This window comes from Pongo abelii, chromosome 3 (assembly GCF_028885655.2).
Source record: "Pongo abelii isolate AG06213 chromosome 3, NHGRI_mPonAbe1-v2.0_pri, whole genome shotgun sequence".
NCBI classification, from domain to species: domain Eukaryota; kingdom Metazoa; phylum Chordata; class Mammalia; order Primates; family Hominidae; genus Pongo; species Pongo abelii.
In genome coordinates, this window is record NC_071988.2 from 146208466 (window position 1) to 146233395 (window position 24930).

Genomic DNA, 24930 nt, shown 5'->3' on the forward strand with positions numbered 1-24930 from the left:
TCTGGTGGGCAAAGAGGTCATGAAGAAGTGACGCAAGTTTACTGAGTGAAGAAACACAAATTTTATTTAGAAAATGAATGACCATGTTTGCAATAAACTCCCAAAATATCCACCATAAGATGGCCATAATATTCTGATGATCAAGGAGCACACATATACAAAATTTATTGGATTACTGCAATTCTCAGAGGCACAAAACCTGACATGGTGTGATATAGTATATAATCAGTCACAGGGGGGAGAAAGAACATTAAGTCCTTAAAAAGGCTTAGGAAGACATAAACACTAAATCTTTCTGTTTTTCTACCTTCCTTTGGACAGTGTTATATTTCACTTTCTTCTTTGCAAAATGTTTCCAAATTCATTCGCTCAGGATTTATTTAAGATAACTTAAAACAACTAACAGTTGTTTATACTATATGCATATCATGCATGTTCTACTGGTTCAAGGACAAAATTAAAACAAGATCTTCTCTGTAAAGCAAATATATTTATTATGCACTTTCATATACATAGGGATTTTTTGAGTAATATCATACAAGGGATAAAATAAAACTTTTACAATGTGAAATTCAACGTACATTTTAGGCTATTTACATACCTCAAACCAAGGGAAAAATAAAAAGAAAGCATTTGCTTGCAACTACATTTGCTGAGAAGTGTAAATGGAGGACATTAAGCAAAACAAATATTTGCATAGCCAAAACAATATTGAGAAAAGTATTCCAGTGAGGGTGGGGGTGAAAACAAAGAACAAAAATTATTGGCTGTACTTTGCAGTATGCACTGATTTCAGGTCATTTTTCCTTCCAAAACCTTTCTTAGAAACATTCAGACTTTTATTTCATTACTGTATTTTTATCACTTTCCTTATTATAAACTCATGATATTTAGGGAATAGACACAGACGGAATGTTATAAAAATGTTATAAGCACATGCCATCATAGTTGTGTAGTGGCAACAGCTGATTTATAAAATTTAAAGATTTTAATTTCAAAAATATCTATTGAGTTTTATATTTGGAGGACAATTTTTACTTTTTAATGAAGCAGAAGCCATTTTCATTTATAGTATTAAATCCCCCACAGAAACAAATAAGCAAGGCAGGGCATCTCCAGCACCCATCCTATCATCCTTATCCTAACTCAAAGTCATTTATGTTCTATTCCAAAACATAATTTATATAAAAACATCCCGAGGAATACTTACTTTTGAAAATCGTATTTTTCCAATAGGTTCTCTTCCTACCAATTGCTTCAAGTGTATATAGTATGGATATGAAAACAGTTAGCTCTTTGAAAAACATAAATCCCTTATGCAATGTCATATCTTCGCCCTTAGGACACAAGGTGCAATTTTGTAAAAACAATAAAATTAAATAAATACAATTTCAATAATTCAAAGTTAATAGAAAAACTGGCAGCTTTCAGGGTTCTCTTTCTAAAGAAAAATACATGTAATAGAAATTAGAGCTTCATCCTCTACAGTAATGTAAATGTACTGTATTTGAGATATGAGTAAAGTTGGTTCTAATAATATTATGTGTTCATATTTATTAATAGACTCATTAACACTTTTAAGGCTACTTTGCAAGAGTCCTATTAAGTGTATTTAATAAATGTCCCATAGGGACAAGAATTCAATACTTGAAACATTCACATTTGAGTTATTAATATTGCCATGTCACCTTAATATCAATTGAACTTATCAACTTATCTCGTAGTCCTCACTATGACTTATAGATGACAGACAAAATGAGTTTTGCTGACTTTAAAAAATAAAAGCAAGAAAAGCCTTACAATAAGATTCAAGTGAAACATTTATCATAATTATACATTTACATTTCCACGAACAATGTATCACATGTGTCCTTCATATATGAAGATGACATTACTGACCTTTGTTATTAGGACATATTCTAAAGATTTTGTTCTAGAAGTAGCAATGGTTTTGTGCTGAATCTCCAAATTCTCTTTCCTCATTCCTCCTTATCAACAATACATGAAAAGAACAGAATTTCTGGGTTCTATAAGATTAACAGGCCCATTCTAAGATCAAATCCACAACCTTGGCTTCTAAACTGTTATGACAACTTTTCCAGACATATAAACGACCCATCTAAGCTACAGCTCCACTGATCTAAGAGTAAGGAAACTAAGACTGTGGGTCACATGCTCATTTCAACCAATTTTACCTTCCTTGTCATGAATTTCTCTCTTAACCCTGGCATCCAGCCCTCCTGCATGCAATTGTACAAAGAAGAAAACAGGAAAGAGTATGAGGATAGAAAAGTGCAAATCCATCACTATCAAGTAACAATAAAAAGTACACATGTGCTATGATTGACAGGTGAGTGGTGTCATCTGTGAAGGACAGCACATTTTATATTCATCCAGAATATTCATCCAACCAAACCATTAAAATTAATCCAATTGATTTTGAGTGGGGCTATTTTGGTCATGCAGCAATTTACAAAATAGAAACCACTAAGAGAGAAGCCAGCAAAATTAATTTATTTAGCCAGGAGGAAGAGGTCAGTTTAGTCAATGAATTATTCAGGGATCAAAAATCTACCCTTAGATAGACAGGTGCATTTCCCTCTGCACACACATGTGACTGAGGCATGGCTTTGTCCCTGAGAATTTTCATGCCTCAGGAATGATAGTCTGTCTTCTTAGAGGTGGAATGACAAAGTGAATGGAAGGTGAAATTGTATCCCAGTGGATGAAATAGGACTTTGTTCTGCCTACAGACCGGTTGGTTGATTGTTCTGACATGTTTAGCGAGAGATGAGAAGAATCCTACTGGGAAAATCCAGATTTAAACTACTTAAAGCAGCTCCCTAAACTACTATAGAATATTTTTTTTTTAACTGCCAAGAAATCATTTTTTCATTTCAATGTGATATTTATACAGAAACTGATTTTTATCCAATGCTGAAGGTGTAGTGAACATAGAACAGTTGCAAGATTTGTTTTATTGAGCAACATCTTTAAAGATACAAGAAACAGGCCATACACTACAATGCAATGTGACTGAAACAGTATGTTTAAGTTTCTTTTGCCACAAAAAGAAAAAAAAATAAATACAAGGAACACTGCCTTTTCATATATATTTGATTATGGCACATGCACTTTTTTTAATCAAATCTTAACTTAAAATACTCAAATTTTCTTTTCAGCTTTTATCAGGGAACTGCAGTATGTATCTGCATTTTTAAAAAGTGCTTATTCCTGTGTAGTGAATACAAAGCACACAAAATGAAATTTTTTAAGCACAGAGGGTTACATTGAGAAGGCAGCCTTACTATTTAGGCACATTACAGTAATTAAGGTAACTGTACTGCAGAGATCACATTCTTCATTTTTATTGTTTTTTCAGCAAATCAACAGGCATATGCTTCCATTCAGTAGCTGAAGAACCACTCCATCACAATGTCTTCTGTTTCACAGAATACGAAACTAATGCAAAAGTTAAAAAAAATAATTAATTTCTACATTGTATTATATAGCTACATATCATTTTAAAACTTTATATAATACATTTACCTCTATATATCTTTATCTATATATTTACCATGCAAAGCACAAAGCAGACTTAACTATTATTTAACTTATAAGCCACTTTTTAAATTCCACAAAATGTTTACCTTAATTCTGGTGTTTCATTTTTAATATGTATTTATACTTTGCCTTTTAAACAGATATCATGAGAGTTGAAAGGGTGCACCATCAGAACTAATTATTCTAAAAACAAATTGCATTTGAGGACTGAATTAACTACTTTATTCAAATTATTTTTGAATGACATTTGACTGGTCACCCCTAGATTCACATTGAAGGCTGTTTATTATTAGAAGATATGAGGAATTTATCTATAATAGTGTTTCACCTATTATATCCCTAAAATATATTTACAAAGACAGAAGCAGCAAAAAGGAAAGAGTATATATAATTTTGTTAGAGGAAGAAAAATCATTAAGCAAAGTGGGATAAATACAGCTGCAGTGTAAGCTAGGAAAGACCCCTAATAAAATCTTCAGATTTATCTCCAATATAGGAAATGTGCTTCTGAAAAACTATCTAAAATATAAAACTTACATACCTATTTTCCCACTAACATCCCCTATATCATTAATGAAGTATCCTTTGTCACAGGGAGGAGAAAAAAATATTTTTATTTAACAAATATGACTATTTTATCTAGGTATAAAGTGCCCTAAATACCAATATTGCAAAAACATCTATTTACCATTTTTCATGTCTATGCCTTATGTGTGAAAACATTACTTGGAAGAGTCTCAAGAGATCTGTCATCATAAAACTACCTTCTACTAAGTTTTTGACTTCTTTCTGAGTGAAAAGGAATGAAATTAATATTTACTATCTACTATGTGCTACAGACATTATTGCACTCAAACCAAAAAGATGAGTTTGAAACAGCCTCTCCCTCTGACACCACCAAAATTCTTTTAAAAGGAGGACACAACTGAATAGGAAAGAATTCTTAATCTGGAATCCATAAGTAGTATATTCATTCATTCATTAGTACATTCACTTATTCAACAAATTTTTACTGGGAAACTACCAAAGGTCCAAGCACTATTCCAAGTACATGAAATACAGTAGTGAACAGATAGAAAACCCTACCCTCATAAAGGTTGTATTTTTACTTCAGAGGAGAAAAATAATAAAGAAAACATCTGAAGTATTTTGAATAGTAAGTGCTTTGGATAACATACTGCAGGCAACGGGGAAAGGAGTGCTAGAGGCAGGAGAATTCTGATGTAAAGGGGTGATGAGGCAGGTCTGGCCCAGATGACATCTGAGTAGAGATTAACTGAGGGAATTGGCCTTGTGATCAGGGAAAAGAGCATTCCAAGTAGAGGGAACTATACTTTTGTTTTTTACTCTTTATGTTGACAAAATATTACCTTTTATAATGGTGTTTCCTTTTTATAGTTGAAGCTAGGGTCAGAACCTTCAATCTGAAGCTTCAGAGCTTGTTTAAGGCTTAATTCTGTCTCTGAGGAAGGGTATCCCTCCAACACTTCCTGATGCCCTCTATCTTGCATTGTTCGTGGGACTGAAACCCTACCAAGAAAAACCTGGTTGCTCTGAAGATGATAATTTGGATTTGTCATTATTCCATTTCTCTTCTTCTGTTCCCCACTTTGTTGGTGAATAAGAAACTGCTGTTGAGATCGACCAATTTCCTGCTGAGCTGAAGGTATCACAATTTTGCATTGAGATTCTGCTGGCATTTGTTTAGGTGGTGCAGCAGTCCCGGATTTGGCTATAGGTCCTCTTCTATCAAACTGAGTCATTTCATATTCTAAAACCTTTGGCTGTGAAGAATTACTTTGTTTCACTTTTTTCCCAGCTGATCCAGACTTGGCAGAATTTTCTGATTTCCCCCCTTTATTTGCTTTAGTTGACTTCAAACTGGGCTTTACTTGACTCCACTCAAATTCACTACTTGGTGAATTATGACTCTGTCCTAAGGACTGTGTTGTGGAAGATGGGGAAACAATTGACTGTCGACTTCTACTGCGTGGCAATGAATGCTGCTGAATTTGTTCTGTAAATGACAAGTTATGAAAGCTATCAATTGGCACTGTTTGAGCCGTTGCTGTAGATGAAGTAGTTCTCAAAGATGAATTTTTTGAGCTTTTCAGCGAATTATTTGACAGTGATGACTTCTGCCGGTCAACTGTAGAATCTGGAGATTCTGAAGGAGAACTAAAAGCATGAGCAGGCCCATTAGGTAAACCACGTAACGAAGGCTGCATATCCCCTCCACCAGTACTACCAGAGCTATTTGATTTAATTGTTAATGACTGCATTTTTGAAGACACTGACTGTAGAGGTTTTTGCTCCATTGTGTGAACAGGAGATGGGGAACAGCCATTCAAACTAGATGCACCATATTTTTCTAATAATTTAATTATCTGAGAATGTCCATTTTTGGCTGCAACACGCATAGCAGTGCGTCCAAATTGATCAGCATGGTTTGGATCAGCACCATGCTCTAATAAGACCTGCACAACATCAATGTGCCCTTCCTGGGCTGCAATACAGAGTGCAGTTGCACCTTGGTTACATGTATGGTCAACTACAGCACCATGCTCAATCAGAAGCTGAACCACTTTTACATGGCCCTGCCAGGCTGCAGACTGCAAAGCAGAGCGCTTTTCATTGTCTCCAGCATTGACGTCAGCATGATATGCTATCAGGACTTGCACCATTTCCATATGGCCTTGCCAACAAGACACATGAAGTGCTGTCCTTCCTTCAGCATCACTTGCTTCTACGTTTGCACCATTTTCTAAAAAATATTCGGCCATTGTAAGCTGATTTTCTAAGGCCAAGATATAAAGTGTGGGCCGACCATCAGCATCTTTGCAGTTAACATCAGCACCATGGCTAAAAAGCAATTCAACAATGTCCCTGTGCCCTTCTAATGCAGCAACCCGCAGTGCGTTTCTTCCATCATAACCTCTTTGATCAATGTTCGATTTGTTTTCCAGTAATATTTGAACACAATCATAATGACCCTCTTGTGAAGCTAATATGAAAGGGATTCGTCCATCATTGTCAATCTCATTTGTTCTAGCACCTTGTTCAATAAGTGCTTCACATATTAATCTGTGCCCTTCAAAAGCTGCCATGTGCAAAGGTGTCCATCCAGCATCATCTCTGTGATTTTCATCTAACCCTCTATCCAGTAGAGTACGTACCACCTCAACATTTCCTTGTGCTGAAGCTATACTGAGGACTGTCCTACCTTCACTATCAATACTATCCACAGCTGCACCCCAAAACAAAAGTGTATTTACAACTGATGCATGACCCATAGAAGCTGCTGCTAAGAGGGGTGTACGACCATTGTTATCTGTGTGATCTACATCTGCCCCCCCTTCTAGAAGCAAGTCAACCACATCAACATGTCCTTCATAGGCAGCTACCAGCAGTGGAGTCATGCCATCTTTATCACAATGATCTACTTCAGCACCTCGATCAATTAAAAGGCTAACAACTGATGCGTGCCCTTTACTTGCAGGCACACAAAGTGCAGCTACAGAGAGTGCAGTCCTGCCATCAACATCCTCATGATTTACTTCTGCTCCATGGTCCAGCAGGTGTTCCACAATCTCTCTATGTCCCATGTATGCTGCTGCTATCAAAGCAGTTCTACCTTCATTATCAGCTTTGTTCACCTCAGCGCCATGTTGTAGCAAATTCAGTACAATATCCTCGTGTCCTCCCCATGCTGCTGCTCTCAAAGCTGTTCGGCTATCAGCATCTGCACAATCCACTTTTACGCCAGCATAAAGTAGTGCAGAAACTACCTCAGTATGGCCACCCCAAGCAGCAGATCTTAATGCTGTCCAACCATCTTGATCAGTATGATTAATATTTGCTCCACACCCAATCAAACAATTAACCACCTTGGTATGTCCTTGTCTAGCCGCTAGGGTAAGTGGTGTATGTCCATGAGCATCTTCTATCTCTAAATCTGCTCCCCTAGAGACAAGTAAATTGACTACATCAAGACTGCCACTATATGCGGCATTAGCCAATAATGTTCTCCCATTTGAATCACACTGATTTACTGAGGCTCCATTATCTAATAATGTCCGAATGGAATCCTCTCTTTCTAAGGCCTGTCGAACTATGCATGATGTGCGATCGTCTTCACTGTTGACATGAGCCCCAGCTTTAACCAATAACTGTAGCACTTCTTGTTCCTTTGGTATTAAAGTAGAAAGGGAATCTCTGACAGGTGTACCATTCCATATCATCCACAGAGCTAACTCCGCTGTCTCTAACTGTAAGTTTGAGTTAATTAAGTGCAATGCAAATTCTTGTGCTTCCAATGGTGTTAAATTCTTGGCTTGACAGGTATAACTCATAGCCAACATTCTGTGTCCTTCTGCTGCATTACATAAATACTTCTGAGTACAGTGTTTCACATCCAGAAGCCACTCTGCAAAACTATAATGAAACAGTATTTTTGTATTTCCTAGTCCATCAACAAGAAGTTTGGAGAGGACATCTAACTTGCGTTGAAAATCTTCCAAAGTTAACGACATGTTTTTGGTCCATACTGCGTGGTATAATTCCGTTATGGTCAAAGGTCGGCAGGCTGCAAGAATCACATTCAAAATAGGCTGAACCTTTGCAAACTGTTTTCTTACAAAAAGTCTTTGGCACAGCCAGAGATATAAACCATTTAGAGTTCCTGGGATGTCACGAATTTCTCTTAACATAATAAAATTTTCTACAACTCCATCTAAAACTCGTTCTAGGTAAAGAAAGCATCCACTGCTTTTAATGTGCAGTTGATTTAACATCTCTGCAGTTTCTTTTGTGAGGTGTTGTCGCAAAGCTTCTTCTTGATCTAAACGATGAAGAATGTACTGCTGAACATCCTTGACAATATATGCCTTCCGAAGGTCATCTAAACTTATTTTTCGAAAACCTAAAGAAGAGATAAAAAAGTAGATGTCATCAGTTGAAAAGGATTATAGAAGTTACCATATCTTCAAAGAGAATGTCTTCAACATATAATAAACAAATCAATTAATAAATTAATACTAATAAGCAGATCAATTAATACCTATTAGTATGTAAATCAGTTTTCTTTTCTTTCTGCAAAAACACACTGATGGCAGAAAAATTTCATTTTCCTACCTACAAATTGAACTACTTATTCCTTTAGTAGCTTGGTGCCTCTCTCAACTCCACTGTAATAGATACTAATTAAGAAGCAGACAGTCTTACATAACCATAAAAGTACCCAGTTAACATCATCTGAACTCCCAAGTGATCAGGAAAAAAAAGTTGCAGGAGACATAACAAGTAAGGTTTCTTTTTACAAAATCTTTTCCATATAAATAATTTATATATTTTCACCTATACACTTGAATATACTCTAGCCTTAATTATGTGACTGAATATTTACATCCAATTAGAATATCCAGTAATTGTCTTTAAACTACATTACTGTACATTTTATCAAATTAAAATAACTAAATCTCAGACCATCAATAAATAGCTTGAACCAATTAAGATCCAACTTTTTGGCTAAATTATGGTCAAAAAACTTCAGCACTGTAAAATAAATAATAAGATTTAAACCAACCTAAAAACATACTAGCTATAGCTATTTTAAACACATTTTAAGTTCTTTAAAGGAAGGCATAATTTCACTATCTAAAGGCAGATGACATCATGATATACAGATACGAACTTATTAGACAATTGTGTATTCATCTTACAGAACAAAAAACTGCTAAGTGAATGAACTTACCAAGTCTCTAACATGACCAGATTTGCATTTTGAAGGAATATTCTAACATCTAAAGAAGAACTGGAGCAAGTCAAGACTAAAGGAAAAACGATTTTTAAAGACGCTGTGATACACTCTAGATGAAAATCACTATGAGCCTGAACAGCCATGGTGGTGGCAGCAGTTGCAGCAGCAGCAAAAATAACGTGATGGACTTGGGAATTTTTAATAAGAGCTAGATTATATAGTGTTTGGTGAATGTGGAGGAGTAAAGAGAGAAGGACGAGTCAAAGCTGACATTAACTTGTGGCTCTGCCAACAGGACTGAAAAAGAGACCACTGAAGGACAAATAATAGGTTTGGAGAAAAAGCTGATGAACTCAATTTTGTAATACTAAGCTTTAAGTATGTAGACAAAATGGACAGTTATTGAAAAATTAAAAACAACCTACCAAGAATAAAATATGAATAACAGTTGTCCTAATATAGCCCTTTGTATATAGATTTATATAGCCCTGAATCTATATAAAAATAGAATCTAATTTTACATATATATGTATACACACACAATTGATTATTAAATCCTCAACAGAAATAATTTCAAAAGATAAATTTCAATTGTGAAAAAGTCACTGCTCATCTAAGGAGGGTTTAAAACATACCTAGAAATTTACAGCAATCTATATTTACCAGTGATGTGAGATGATTTGCCTCCAAATCTTTTTCTGTGTGTCCATTTGCTTTTGGCTTTATCAATTCACTTTAAAATTTAAGTTAGATAAGGGAAATACCTAGTACACTGCTAATAAAATAAGTTACTTAAGAAATAATACTATTTTACATTATATAGGGTTTTAAAGTTTCTGAAGCAATGTAATACTTTACATTACTTTAATGTAATACTTTATATTACATTACTTGATTTACATGAAAGATCATATAATACATTATGAATAAATATCTAAAATTTAAACCTAATTAACTAAGATGTCATGATTGGAACTTGAGATTATTAAGACAGAAACTCCACAGTAACAGGTAGGGTTCTACAGAAAGGAATAAAGGAGAGCAACATTTATTGAGAGTCAACTAAGGCAGCAGTTTAAGTACGCATTATATATAAAACTTTCTTGTCTGTTAAGCCTGGGAGATAAATATTTCTATTTTAAAAAATGAGGAACCTAAAGCTCAGAAAGGTTAAATAAATTGCTCACAGTAACACAGCTAGAAAGTGATAAATTTTGATTGTTTTGTTTGACTTTGAAGTTTGCTCTTTTCATTAAGATAGGAACAGGAATAGAAAGCTGTGAAAGAAAACTCAAGTGTTTGACAGGGGAATAAAGAGGAGGGAGTAGGGACATAGGATTAATTCTATAAGAAAGTATAGAATTTCATAAAGAAAACTTACAGAGAATTTATAATTTAAAGAATAAATCTCCCCCCAATCTAAATATTTAATAATATGGATTTTAGATAGAAGAAATTATGTTTATTACCAATGATAGTTATAATAGTTATCTGTTCATTAAAACAGAACTAAGAATATCTATTAATCAACAACTTAAATATCTTGAGTTACGGTACTGAAAATAATTACTTTTAAAAATTATAACTTCTGACTAATACACATGTAATCCTCTTATTATGAACACACACAATATATAGCTATCAAAGCACTTTTAAACATAAGATAGGGCTGAAAAATAATCAAAACTTCTAGGGGAATAAAAACATGACTTACTGAAATGATGGACCACCTACCTCCCTATTTCTTTTCTATTCTTACTTGAATAGAAGTATTTTTCTATTCTTTTCTATTCTTACTTGAACTTTTCTATTCTTACTTGAAACATTTCTATTATTTTCTATTCTTGCTTCAATTATTTCTCAGGGTACCGCATTACGCAGTACTGGTGAAAACAGAGTGAAAGAGAAGACCTGTGCCAATATTTATAAATTGATGCTTACTGAAATTACTTATTATCATGAAGGACATATGAGGATAAGCAATACGAAAATAAAACCTAAAAATATAACAAGAAGTTTAAGCAAATGCCAGCATATTAATATACAAATAAAATATGTAGGCATTAAAATAGTCATTAAAAAGACAATATGGTGACACTGAAAGGTTTGTCAATGTTAAATTTAAAAAGCAGAAAATCAAATTGATATATAGCATGATCTCAACTAGGAAGGGAAACATATACAGAATTTAACACAACGTGTTAATAATAATTAAGCACTCTTATTATTATCTGGTATAATATTTGTGTATGTTGTCATTTAAAATATGTTCTAAATGGAGCCTGTATTACTTTCATAATCAGATAAAATAAACACATAAATAATCTTTTAAAAATCTGGGAGGGTTAATTTTTTGTGCACAAAATGTTTTGAAATAGGCTGCTATTTCTTTCAGTCCCATAACAAGGCCTAACAACGATCAGCCTATGAGAATACCCTAGTTGTAGTCAAAATTCTGCTTAGTGCCAAAGTCATTTTCATTAGATTAATCTGAAGCCATTAATGAAAATGCTACTGGTCAGTATAGTGAATACATCAGAAAAGTTATAAAAACTGTCTTTCCAAAGGCTTAATCCTCAGATATGAGTAGGTGAAGCCAATTTAGACATAGTAAAGATCTTAATGTTACTGGCTATGATGATACACTTCCAACTTTAATTTCAAATGCATACAACTCAAAACACATACATTTCAACTTAAAACATAAGCAAAGACCAGAAAGATATGTGTAGGACATATAGAAGGAAAACTGGAAAATCTAAGGAGAAACTTGAATAAATGCACAGATATGCTATGTTTATGAGTAGAAAGAAAACATATTTTAAACAGCAAATTCTTTCTTATTTAAATTGCAATTTTATCAAAATCTTAATAAGTTTTTGGTTTATATCACTGACAGTTATAATTTAAAATATGCTATTACAACCTAGAGGAACACAGGTAAAAATATATAATTTAAAATAATAATAATGATGGCAGAGAGCTGGGAAGTAATTGTGCAAGAAAATTACAAAAATTAAGCCGACATTTTATCTGCATAATAATGCTGACAGATAGTTTAGAAGAGCAGATGAATAGTTTAGAAATAGAGTAATAGTACACAGACATATCTATATGTACACACACCCAAACTTAATGTATGATGAAAAAAAATCACCAAGTAATTGTAAAGGAAGTCAATAAATTGCTGAGAAAATTTATAGTTTTACTTATTCAAGTTAGAGCTTTATTTCATACCTTTCAATAAAAAATAGTGTATATGGGCAAAATCATTAAAGGTAAAACTAAGAATACAGAATAGTAAAGGACAATATATTAGAGGTTACATATAATATACTTCAAAATAATTATTACAATTTTAAAAAGCTGAAGAAAATAGCTGCAAAGAATTAAAAAAATATCAAATAAAAGCCCTGAAAATCAGTAAGAAAATAACTTTGACTTCCCAATAAAAACATAAAGGTCAGATAGCAGAATTTCATGGAAAAAAGGCAAATTGATGAAATAGGCATAATTTCTTGTTTACAACAGTAAACAAGAAGTACAAATAAACATAATAGAGTATTTTTCACATACCACATTGACAAATTAAAGAAAGACATAATTCAATACTGGTACAAGTAAAAAGAAACCACCCAACACTTTCAGGTAGGAATATAATGATATATATCCTTTTGGAAAGCAATTTGACAATATGTATTAATAACTAGCAATATCCTTAAATTTTTACCTCAAAATTCCACATCCACCATGAACAGAGAGGTGGTCACATGTTTATATACAGCCCAACAATTTAAATAATTAATATCCCAAAAAAAGAAGTAAAATTAACTGGAGTTCAAAATGTACATACTCTATAATCCAGCAATTACAAGTCTAGATTTACAACGTAAACCTTCAGCACATGTGCACAAGAATACGTGAACAAATATGTTCATGAAGCATTTTTTGTAACAGCAAAAAACTGAAAATGATCTAAATGTCCATGAACAGGATAATGGAAAAATAAAAAGAGATTTATTGATGGGAAGGAGTACTATCTACCAATTAAAACCAATGAAATGGATTTATAATGAATATGGCTCAAAAATATTGTTGGCTAAAAAAAGAGAATCAAATAATAAGAATAATAGCAATTATATATTTCTGAAGCACTTACTATGTATTAGGCATTGTCCTAAGTGCTTCATATGTAATTTGTCATTTAACCTTACAAAAATCCTATAAGAAAAGTAATATTATAATCCCCATTTCATAGATAAGGAAACAGAGGCACAGAGAATATAAATTGTGTAAAGTCACATGGCTAGTGAGTGGTAAAAGCTCAGATGGCGTACGGAGTGTTTCATTTCTGTAAACTATAAACATACATAATATAAAATATGAGCTGAAAGCATATAAAATAAGTCAATAATACTGGTTTTCTCTAATGAGGAAAAGAAAGCAACGGTGACACAGACCAAAAGGGGCTTCTACTGTATCTATGCCTGACATACTAAATGCTATGTTAAGTGTTAGCTACTGTCATTTAAATTACTAAACTTTTACCAACTATATTTTTATCAATAACAACAAGAAAGAATGCCATATGTGGAAACCAAAAGTGCTGCCTTTAGTAACAAGGGAATTGAAGAGAGACAACCTGATAGAAGGAATAAAGCCGCTTACAGAAAATTATTTTAACAAACTAACAAGAGTTCAACATACTGTAAAATGTACAGAAGTACTCAAAAGTTATATGGCTAATTAACCATTAATTTAATTAATATCTCTCCAATTACACTATATATCCTGTGATAGGTAATTGTTTTACACTTCTTTTATTTCCCACAAGACAAAGAGGAGTGTGTTAATCTAATAGGAGTAACCACAACTTTATTATGGTAGTAAATAAAGAAAAGTAAAAAAAGTAAGAGAAAGAAAAAAAAAACTCTGACAGTGTGCTTTTATATATTATATAGACTGTAATCTCAAACATCAGAAAAAAGTTTAAATTGATCATGATACAACAACATAATAAATGCAGCTCCAAGATGTATAGCAGCAAATATGGCAGAGATACTCCTGTTACTAAAGCACTTAGGAAAAGAATCTTGAAAAAAAGGTAATGTTTAAATGATCTTAAAAACATGCTAAGGCTTTTTTATATAAATTTCAAAAGGCACAGTTGAGAATAGCTGATGGAGCAAATGCAACATGCAGATCTTCAACTGCATACTTTTTCCTCTAAGAAACTAGTTCATTAATGAAAAGCATTTGAGGATGGCAATAAGTAATTATGCTTACCAGTAAACATTTTAGTAACAGCCTTACTCTGCTTTCGGGCAGAACAGAGAAGCAATAGCCACGGTGGAAAGAACTCATGGTGACCAGCTAAAAGTGCTGCAACAGTCCCAGATAAGCTGGTAGACGTTTGTTCACCTTCAGTAATGTTACACCCTTCATCAACAGAATCAACAAGCAGGTATAGGCTTTGCTGGGGAGGCTTCATTCCCAGAAGAGGGAGTAGAACACACCTGTAAAACACATACACATGAGCATTTTGAATGTTAAGTGGCTATGATGTTAAGATTTATTATTCAAACATTAGAGTATTAATTATAAATTAATAATAAAATAAGGTATTAGAACAAAAAATATTATACAAGTTTCAATTCCTTACTTTAGGTACAACACTGGTCCCAAATAGTTTGTATTTCCAATTACAGCATGTTGAACAATCAAGAGTATGTGGGTGTGTGGGTGTGTATAATTCAGCATAATTAACAAAGGCATTCAGAACTGAAGAAAACTATATTTCAATATTCCCTTTCTGATTGTTTTGAGTCAGTGATAAAAAGTGTGATTTCCTTATGACAAAGCTAAAATGTGTTGCAGAGTGGAAAACAAAACAAACTCTGGGGATCACCTTAATAAAAAGCAAAATATCAAGAATTCTGTAGCAGAAGTATTTTATCACCATTTTTCCCACAAAATTACTGCAGTTTATACAAGCTCGTCTTCCACAAATTTTATTTTAAAAGACTGTACAAAGATGAACTATATTCTAGGTCCCATTTGACATATTTTCAAACTTCAAAGTAAAGAATGAAGTATTAGGCTTTACTCCATTAATTAATGTATTTCCTATGCATGTAACTTATATTGCAGTTGAATATAACTTTTTTATAAATACAACAATGCTCATTCATTTTCAACAAATATTTACTTGATGTGTGCTGTGGGGTCAATAAGGTGCTGAGCAGATACAACAGTGAAGAGGACATAATCCATCCAGTTATGCACACCAGAAACTTACAAATAATGTGTTCTAAAAGTGTGTTTTCTTAGTCTTTCAATATAATAGCTACCAAGATCTAATTTATCACCATGCAAGAATCAATATTTCTTTTTAAAAAATCTCAAATATCCTGTAACATCATCACTGTAGGCCAACCTACCTCAATTATTCATCTCTTTTACCTGGGCTACCCTAACAATCTACATGCCTCCAACAGCTTGCCTCCTGTGAGTTTCTACTGCAGCCAGGGTCACTTCAAATGTTATTCCAGCCAGACTAGCCTTCTTTCAATGACTTCATGAGACACAATTACACATGGGCCTTTTCATTTGCAGTTTCCTCTGCCTGGCATGCACTTCCCATCTCTCTTCATGTAGTTTATCTTCAATTTTAAGTTGAGAGTAACCTTCTTAAGGTCAAATCCCTATTACATGCTTCCATAACGTCAAATACAGTAGTTCTTTTCCACTCCACTAACAAATTTGCAATTTTATATTTAATTATGTAGTGTCTTTTTAAAATTTCTCTTTAGCTGTAAGCATCAAGAGAAGAGAGACTAAATTGGTTTTACTCATCAGTATACCCCTAGAACCTAGCATAGTGCCCACAGTAGAACCTGAAGACGACATTGTTGCAAGCTAGAATGGAAAATGAATTAACTTCAATGTACTGTTCTCAGTGCTGTAAGAAAAAGCAGTAAAATTACTAACAAGATAAGAAGAAATGACCAACTCAAGTGCAGTAGGTAGGGAAGGAAGAGAATGTCAGAATAATATTCATGTATTAGGTGCTCAAGATGAACTAAGTTTTGAGGAACCAATCATACTGCTACAGGAGGGTAGAGGGAAGGTGGAGTAATCCTGGCAAGGAACATGCTGAGTTTGGGAAAACCTACTCTATTGTATCTTACACATATATTTTGTCCATTATGAACACAAAGATGGCTGATGAAAAATCAGTAACGTAGTCATATAGTACAATATATAGAGAACACGATATACTAGAATAATGTACATAATAAGTACCACTTCAGATATAGCACACAGGAAGCCATCTTAAGTTACTTTTGACAGGGAAAGTGTGGGGGCGACGTCAGGGAAATCGGGAATTGAGGTTGGTAAGGTAATGAGCCAGGAGAAGGAGTTTAGTCAGGAGAAATAGCTGGGGATAGGGGAGGACATACAGGAAAGAAAATCTAGTTGAGGCAACAGCACATGCAAAAGCTTAAAGAAGAGAAAAACCAGTGAAGTATGGAAGAAAGAATTATGAGAAGCATGAAAATGAGTAAATGCTGGGTATTATAAATTGTGGGCTTTGCTCTAAGGGTATTAAGGAGCCACTGAAATATTTTAAGCAGGAAATTGATATGTTTATATTGGAGTTTAGAAAGGTAACTCTGGTATATGTGAAGGAAAATCTGATGTAGGGTAAGTCTAGAAGGAAAGAGTGAGATATGAGGCCAATGCTTAGAACTTAGAAAAAAAATATCCATCCAGAACTACCACTATGACCAAGGCCATCACTGCCAACTTTAATTCAGTACTCTATATGCTTTAAGTACTTCACACATACATTAACTCATCTGATTCTCACCTTAATTCTTTAAGGTGGGTACTATTATAATACTAATTTCCAGGAAAGGTAATCAAGGCACAAGAGGATCAGTCACTTGTTACTTTATAAGTGGTAAGAAAGGGATTCAAGTCCAAGGTCTGGTTCCAGAACCTACACAAGGGGGACCATCCATCCTGGTTTGCCTGGGACATTCCCAATTTCAAGTACTGTGTCTCAGGACCCAGCCCCGCCTCTTCCCAATCTCCTTCTCCCCTAGTCCTGGGCACATCATAGTGGGGGTCACCCTAGTCTCCACTCTTACCCACTATGGTCCACTGACTAGCCATAACCAATACGAGAAAGTAAATTATAAATTAGTAGCAGTGAGGATAGCAAAAAGTAGACAGATGTGAAAGAAATTTGGTGAGTAATATTAATAGGATTTAGTGATTATCTCCTTTCTTTTGCCTATTCCAGGATATTTGCTCTTCTTTACCTAGTTTCTTATAGTGGAAATTGAAGTCATTTTTCATACTTTCCTTCTCTTCTAATATAATCCTTTAATGCTGTTAATTTCCCTCTAAGCATTTTCAGTATCATCCACTTAAAAATAATTTCCTTTTGATTTCTTCTTTAAAACATCCGTTATTTAGAAGTGAGTTATATAGCTTTCAAATAATTGAGAATGTCCCAGTTATCTTTATCTGTATTATCACAGTTTAATACAACTGTATCAGATAACATGTTTTGTGTAACTTCCATAACTTCAAATTGATTGTGACTTATTTTATGGCCCAGAGTATATCTATCCTAGCAAATGCTGTGTATGCACTTAAAAAGAATGCATATACTGTTGTTGCTGGGCAGACTGTTCTGTAATTGACAATTAGGTTCATTCGGTAACAGTATTGTCCAAGGGTCCTATGTACTTACTGATTTTTGGTTTATTTACTCTATCAGTTGTTAAAAAGGGAGTGTTAAAATATTTGAATATAAGTGTCTACTTCTTAAAATAGTGTTAATTTTGCTTCCTATATTTTGAAGTTCTGTTTTAAAGGCTACAAATGTTATGACTATTATATCTTCTTAAGTAACTGGCCCCTGTATCATTAGGAAAGGACTCTATATCTAGTAATAGTCTTTTCTCCAAAATCTACTTTGTCTGATATTAACGTAGGCACACCACCTTTCTTTTAATTAGGGTTAGCATGGCATATACTTTTTTATTTTTTTATATTTAAGCTATTTGCCTCTTTATATGTGAAGTGAAATTTTTATAGGCAACATAAAATTAAATCTTGTATTTTTACCCAGTCAAATTCTATCCTTTAATTAAGATATTTATCACTTACACTTAATGTAGTTGTTACTAGGGTACAGTTTAAATCTATCATGTTTTTGTCCACATAATTTTGTAGCACACATGTATGTCAGTAGGATATATTACTAGGAATAGAATTGTTAGATTAAAGGACACCTTTATGTATATTTTGATAGATATTGCCAAAGTGATGCTGTCCTTATAAATTTTATATATATATACACACATATATACATATATACACACACACATAACGTACATATATACTCATATATGTAATGTGTGTGTACATATTTATCACACACATATATATGTATATATTTATACACACACAGGCAACAGTTGTGTAACAGTAGGTGTTTTCCTAGCCCCTCCATAATAGTGATTAATGTTATTTACTTTTTCTACAGCTAGGTGAAAAATGGCATCCTCATTATAGTTAAAAAAACTATATAATACATATATTAATATTAAATACTATACAATATATAATAGTTGTACATATTTTGGGGGTACAAAATATGTGATATTTTGATACCTACATGCAATGTGTAATGATCAAATCAGGGTAATCGTGGTACCTATCACCTCAAACATTTATATCTTCTGTGTATTAAGAATATTACCATTCTTCTTTTCTAGCTATTTTGAAATGTAATAAATTATTGTTAACTAGTATTATTGAATACTAGAACATATCCCTTCGATTTATGTACCCCATTCATGCTTTTAATTTATATTCCTTACCATAAGGGCAATTATATTCACATGTGCCTAGGAATCATATTTCTTTTTCTTTAAATTGTGTTTTCATACACTTTACCCATTTCCCTAAACACTGCTAATTTTTCTCTTATTGGCACTCTTTAAGTGTTAAGAAATTGAGATAGTGCCACTCCACTCCAGCCTGGGTGACAGGGTGAGACTCTGTCTCAAAAAAAGAAAAAAAAAAAAAAAGAAATTGTTGTATGTAATACAATTTTTTTCCACCATTTGTCATTTTTCTTTTGACTTTTTGAAAGGTTTTTTTTTGGACATGTACAATTTCTTTTTTTTTTTTTTACTTTTATATAGATAACACATCAGTCTTTTTTTTTTTTCCGTTTATAGCTTCTAAGTTTTTCTAAGTTTTATGTCACATTTCTGAGGGGATTCCCCAGTTCAGTGATAAGAAAAGGTTTTTGCTATGTTCCATCTCATTCTGTTGTTTCACCAACTGTTTTCCAAGCACTTATATCTCTGCTTCATGCAACTGTTTAACTCGGGCAATCACTCATTAATTGTTTTCATTTAAGGCAATATATTTGGTCAAAGATTCCTTTTGTTCCATGAAAACATTTTTTATGGTGTTTCTTATGCCCTGTTTTTCACATTCCTTCCCCATTTGTTCTTGAGATATATTTTATGTATCCTGTGATAGCTCTTTTTGAGTAAATTCTTTCTGGATCAGCAATTAAAAGTTAAGTGTATGCAGTGTCTAGGCTGGCAAGAAGTCTCCTTATGCATCAGAGTTATAGGTATAAACAATTTCTTTGACCTTTGACTTCTCCCCAGCAAATTAAGATCAAAAACTATGGGGATGTACACAACCCGTAGAGTTTACTACACCCAATACCTTTTACTACACCCAATACTACACTCAATACCTTCCTCCTGCACATACATGGCTCATCTCTGTGACTCATTTTGCCCTCCCCTCTTCATTCTTTCTATATGCTTATCTGGGTCCAGGAAACTTCTAGCATAAGTCTATAACTTATCTCCCTGGGATCAAATTAGAGCTTTTGTCCTCTTGATATTCATCAGAATATGCACTTATTTCAACGAATAATGGTCTGCCAGCTTTGCATCTCAATTTGATATTAACTTTCACATTAGATTGAGGTTTGGGATTATAGCTCTCTCATAGTTTCAAAATACATAGAGCTTTTCATTCACTTTCTTGCCTTGAAGTTATTTCCCAGTACAATGTAAAATGGTCTTAGTCATGTTAAAAGTAGATAGGATTCATTCCTAAGTCCTCCTTTTCGTTTTAGCACATTGTCTTCCTTTCTGTTTTAACACTAAGCTTTTTTTTTGTTTTGTTTTTTCCCATTCAGGACCTATTTCTAACACTGAGCTTTTTTCTCTGCCAAGAAAGCTCCCTTCCCCAGGCAGTACTTCTTATCCTTCAGGTTTCAACACAAGTTTTACTCCTGAAAGAAGCCTTCTCTGACCACCATATCTAAAGCAGCCCTCATCACCATTACTGTTCCTGCAATTGTTTTTTTGTAGCATTTATCACATTCTTAGATTAACTTGTTGTGTTACTTCGGTACTGCTTTTGTTACAAGGCTGAGAGTGAAGCTCCTGCACACCTCCACATCTCCTCGCCCACAGTGTAGGCTCCAGGAGGGCAGGAAATATGCCTATCTTGAGCACTGTTAAGTTTCCCAGCACTCAAAACCACTCTTAGCACATCATAAACACTCAATAAATTTGCTCCATGAATGAATGATACTTGATGGAAAAAGTTTTGTTACTTTAAAACAAAGGATTAAAAATTTACTAAACTCAGAATTCCCATATTAAGTTCCCTTTCAATTATTTCAAAAGCACCTATTTGGGGATATCTACATCAAGTGACACACAGATTCACATTTTTCTGTTAGGTTACATTTTATCATTTGTAAAATGAAAATCCCACCAAAGTATGTGTACACAACACATAAATAATTTAGACAATCTAAAACAGATTTTTCTGTATTTGTGAATATTTATATACATGTATATTATTATTATTCCAAATGAGATAATGTAATGAGTTATCACAATCATACAAAGATAACACCGTATTTAAAAGCAACGGTATTATACAGGGTTTGACTTTGTATGTGTATCTTAACTAAATGTCTTACATTTCTTACCTTCATTAATATTGAGCCAATATTTATTACATTCTTAATTTTTTATTAATTCAATTTAAAATCGAGTTAGTTTTTCCCCCATTTTCAATTGTCTTGAAAATGAGGAATGCCAAGATCATCCTTCTGTAGCTAGCCTTTTATTGATTAATTTTTTTTAAAAAAGTGACAGATAAAATTATATGTATTTACCATGTATAACATGATGTTTTGAAGTAGATATACATTGAGGAAGGCCTAATTCTAACTAATTAACATATGTATTACTTCACATAGTTATCATTTTTGTGGTGACACTCTTGATTTCCTGGCAGAAAGGCAGCTGAAACTCTGAAATGAAAGACATCCATTGTTCTTTTTCTTTGATACAATGAATTTACTTACTGCCTTTTTCTTAGGAGATTAATAAGCTTTTAAAGCTACTATAAATAAATTATAAGGAATATACTATTAGATAATAGATGGATAAACAAATTGAACATGTAAAAAGTGTCTTTAGAGTTAAAATTGTTTCTATGAAACATCAGGTTTCAGCTCGCTTTCTTCCTCACTTGTTCAGACACAGAGTATTAGGAAGAGTGTCCCTCCTAGCCTTTTAACAAAACACCTCAGACAAGCTGGAGGGAGAAAAATTGTGAATGACAGACAGAATGTGGAGCCCCTGGGGCCACTGATAAAGAGCGTTCACACTCTCTTGCTGCCTTTTCTCTACTGACCCCTTAGGGGTTTAAAAAATACAGCAACCACCCTGGCTGGGAAAGGTATGGAATGAAGCTCCGCCCCCAGACTAGGCTCTTCTCCCATATGACCCCTATGGAAAATCCTTAATAAGGAGTGGGTGGGGAGGAATAGAATAAGCATTACTTGTCCTTGAGGCACAAGTGGAACCCACTGCAGCCTACAGCAATGGGATGGGCAGGATCAGAAGACCTCACCCCAGACTGAGGGGTATAATATAATCTTAATCAGAAAAACAGAAAATGTCCCCATTCTCTGCCCTCACTGCTGAGAGAGTTGCAGAAGAGAAGAATTTGAGAGCTGAAGGTAGAGAAGATATTGAGAAAATCCACCTGGAAAATCAGCCCCTGCCCTAAATACAACATATTATTAGAAGATTTGAGGTCAGAGGTGCACTGAGGGTACCCACAGCAACAACAAATATCAAACTTTGTGACTCCTAACTAGTTTAACTCACCTCTCCTCCACATTAAAGCATCCTGCAGAAAACAAAAACTAGGCCCATTTCCAGGTAAAGACTATTTACAATTATTTTCCAGTTGTTTGACATACGGTATGTGGCTTCAAAAAATAATTATAAAATACTAAAATAACGGAAATAATTCTGAAAGAGAAAAATAAAGTTGAAGGACTCAAACTACCCAATTTTAAGATTTACTATTAAAGCTAGTGCAATCAAGACAGTATGCTATGTATTTGTTAAAGACAGATACATAAAAATTCTGGAAACAGAGCAGCATAAATGTAGGAACATGATTTTTCACAAAGTTGTAGAGGTAATTCAATTGAGAAAGGCAGGTTTTTTTTTGTTTTTGTTTTTGTTTTTTTCCAACAAATGATGCTGAACAAACAATGATAGCTGGATGCCCAAATGCAAAAAAGATGAACTTCAATACATATCTCTCACCCCGTCACACAAAAATTTACTCAACACAGATCATAAACTAAGTGTAAAACATAAAACTATAAAACTTTTAGGAGAAAATCTTTGTAATACTGAGTTAGGTAAAGAGTTTTTAGACACTTCACCAAAAGCGGGATCCATAGAAGGAAAAAAAAAAATTGAAAACTTGACTTTATCAAAATTAGCTATAGCTATTAGATACTGTTAAGATAATGAAAAGAAAAGCTGAAGACTGGGAGAAAATATTTGTAAAGCAAATTTCTGACTAAGGCTCATATTAAGAATACATATATTACTCTCGAAACACTAAGAAAACAAAAATTGTTTTTAAATGGGCAGAAGATTGAAATAGACACTCTAAAGAGGAAGAGAGAAGGGCGTCAAATAAACATAAAAACATGCTCAACATCATCAGTCATTAGAGAAGTTCAAATTAAAACCACAGTGTGATACCACTAGATACCTATTAGAATTGTGCAAATAAGTAAAAACCCTGACAACACCAAGTGCTGGTGCAGAGCAATGGCACAGCCATTTCCAATGGTACAACCACTTCGGAAAAGTCTGACAGGTTTCTAAAAAAGTTAGATACACCTACTGCATGTCCTAGCAATCCCACTTCTAAGTATTTACCAAAATGAACTGAAAATGTATGGCCACATGAAAATCTGTAAATAAATGACATAAATGTTTACAGCAGCTTTATTTATAATCCCCCAAATTAGAAACAGTGTACAGGATCTTCTACTGGTGAAGGGATAAACTAACTGTGGCATATCCATACAACAGAGTATCACTCAGTCATAAGAGAAAAAACAAAAAAGAAAAAAAAACTACTATTGATCCACACAACAGCATGGGTGAATCCTAAATGAATTTTCTAAGTTAAAGAGCCCAGTTCCAAAAGGCTGCACATACTACTGCATTTATGTGACACATGGAAAAAGTAAAACTATTGTAGGAATAAAATTTACATCAGTGGTTGCCATAGGTCGGAGTGGGGGAAGGAGTTTACTAAAAAGGACAGCAAGTAGGAATTGTTGGGGTGATGGAACTGCTCTATATCACAACTAGGTGGATCCATGACTCCATGCATCTATCAAAATTATAAAACTGTACTCTACAAACAGTAAATTTTACTGTATGAAAAATGAAAATAACGCAAAATTATTACTTGTTAACGTTTCTTTGAAATTCAAAAGACATAGCTTGGTACTACCAGGGAGTCAGAATATTCAGAACTCAGAAGACTAACTATGTCCTCCATATGTGTAATATTGAGCAAGTCATTGTTAATGAGTTGTCCTCTTTCCAGTTGGTACTCTGAGGTTCTTCTGAACAGACCAATGCTCTTAGATCAGATCATTAACACTGAAGTCAGCGAAGCCCATCTAGACCTACCAGAATGCTGAATCAAACCATAGGATTCTGTTTTCCAGGATCTGACCAACAATTGGTGCCTTATCAATTTCTCTAACCTCATAAGCCCTGCACTTGGTTCTTTAAACAGATCCTCCCTTTGGCCTTAGAACTTTCATATATGCTGGAATTTCCACCACTCCTCACTTCAAGGTTTTTATTATCCTTTAGAGATCAGCTCAAATATCACTAATTCAGAGAGGTCTTCCCTGACTACATTTCTCACCCGACAACCCAAAGTAGGTAAAGTTCTCCATGTATACACTCCTACAACATCCATGAAAGCCCTTATAACAAGTGTAATTCATCAAGTAACTAACGAATTGGCAGTTTAGCATCCACTTTCAAAAACTTTGGGAGAGAAGGAACCACCTACATATTATTCACCACTGCATTTCCAGCAGCTAGCACAGAACTTCACACAAAGTGGATGATTTATAAATATTTATGGAATGAATGAATGAATGGGTTTACTTCATTATTGATATA

General features: G+C 33.8%; 1 protein-coding gene across 1 annotated transcript in view; it reads right to left on the reverse strand.

The window, feature by feature from the left end:
- Positions 1-470: 470 nt before the first annotated feature.
- The window catches only part of ANKRD50 (ankyrin repeat domain containing 50), a 47684-nt gene continuing 23224 nt past the window's right edge, over positions 471-24930 (reverse strand). Inside the window, exons 3-5 of the mRNA XM_024246267.3 lie at positions 14609-14838; positions 4935-8485; positions 471-3462 (exon numbers count right to left, since the gene is read on the reverse strand). Of these exons, the coding sequence (XP_024102035.2) occupies positions 4938-8485; positions 14609-14838 (3778 nt within the window). The 3' untranslated portion in view covers positions 471-3462; positions 4935-4937. The remainder of the gene's footprint in view (positions 3463-4934; positions 8486-14608; positions 14839-24930) is intronic.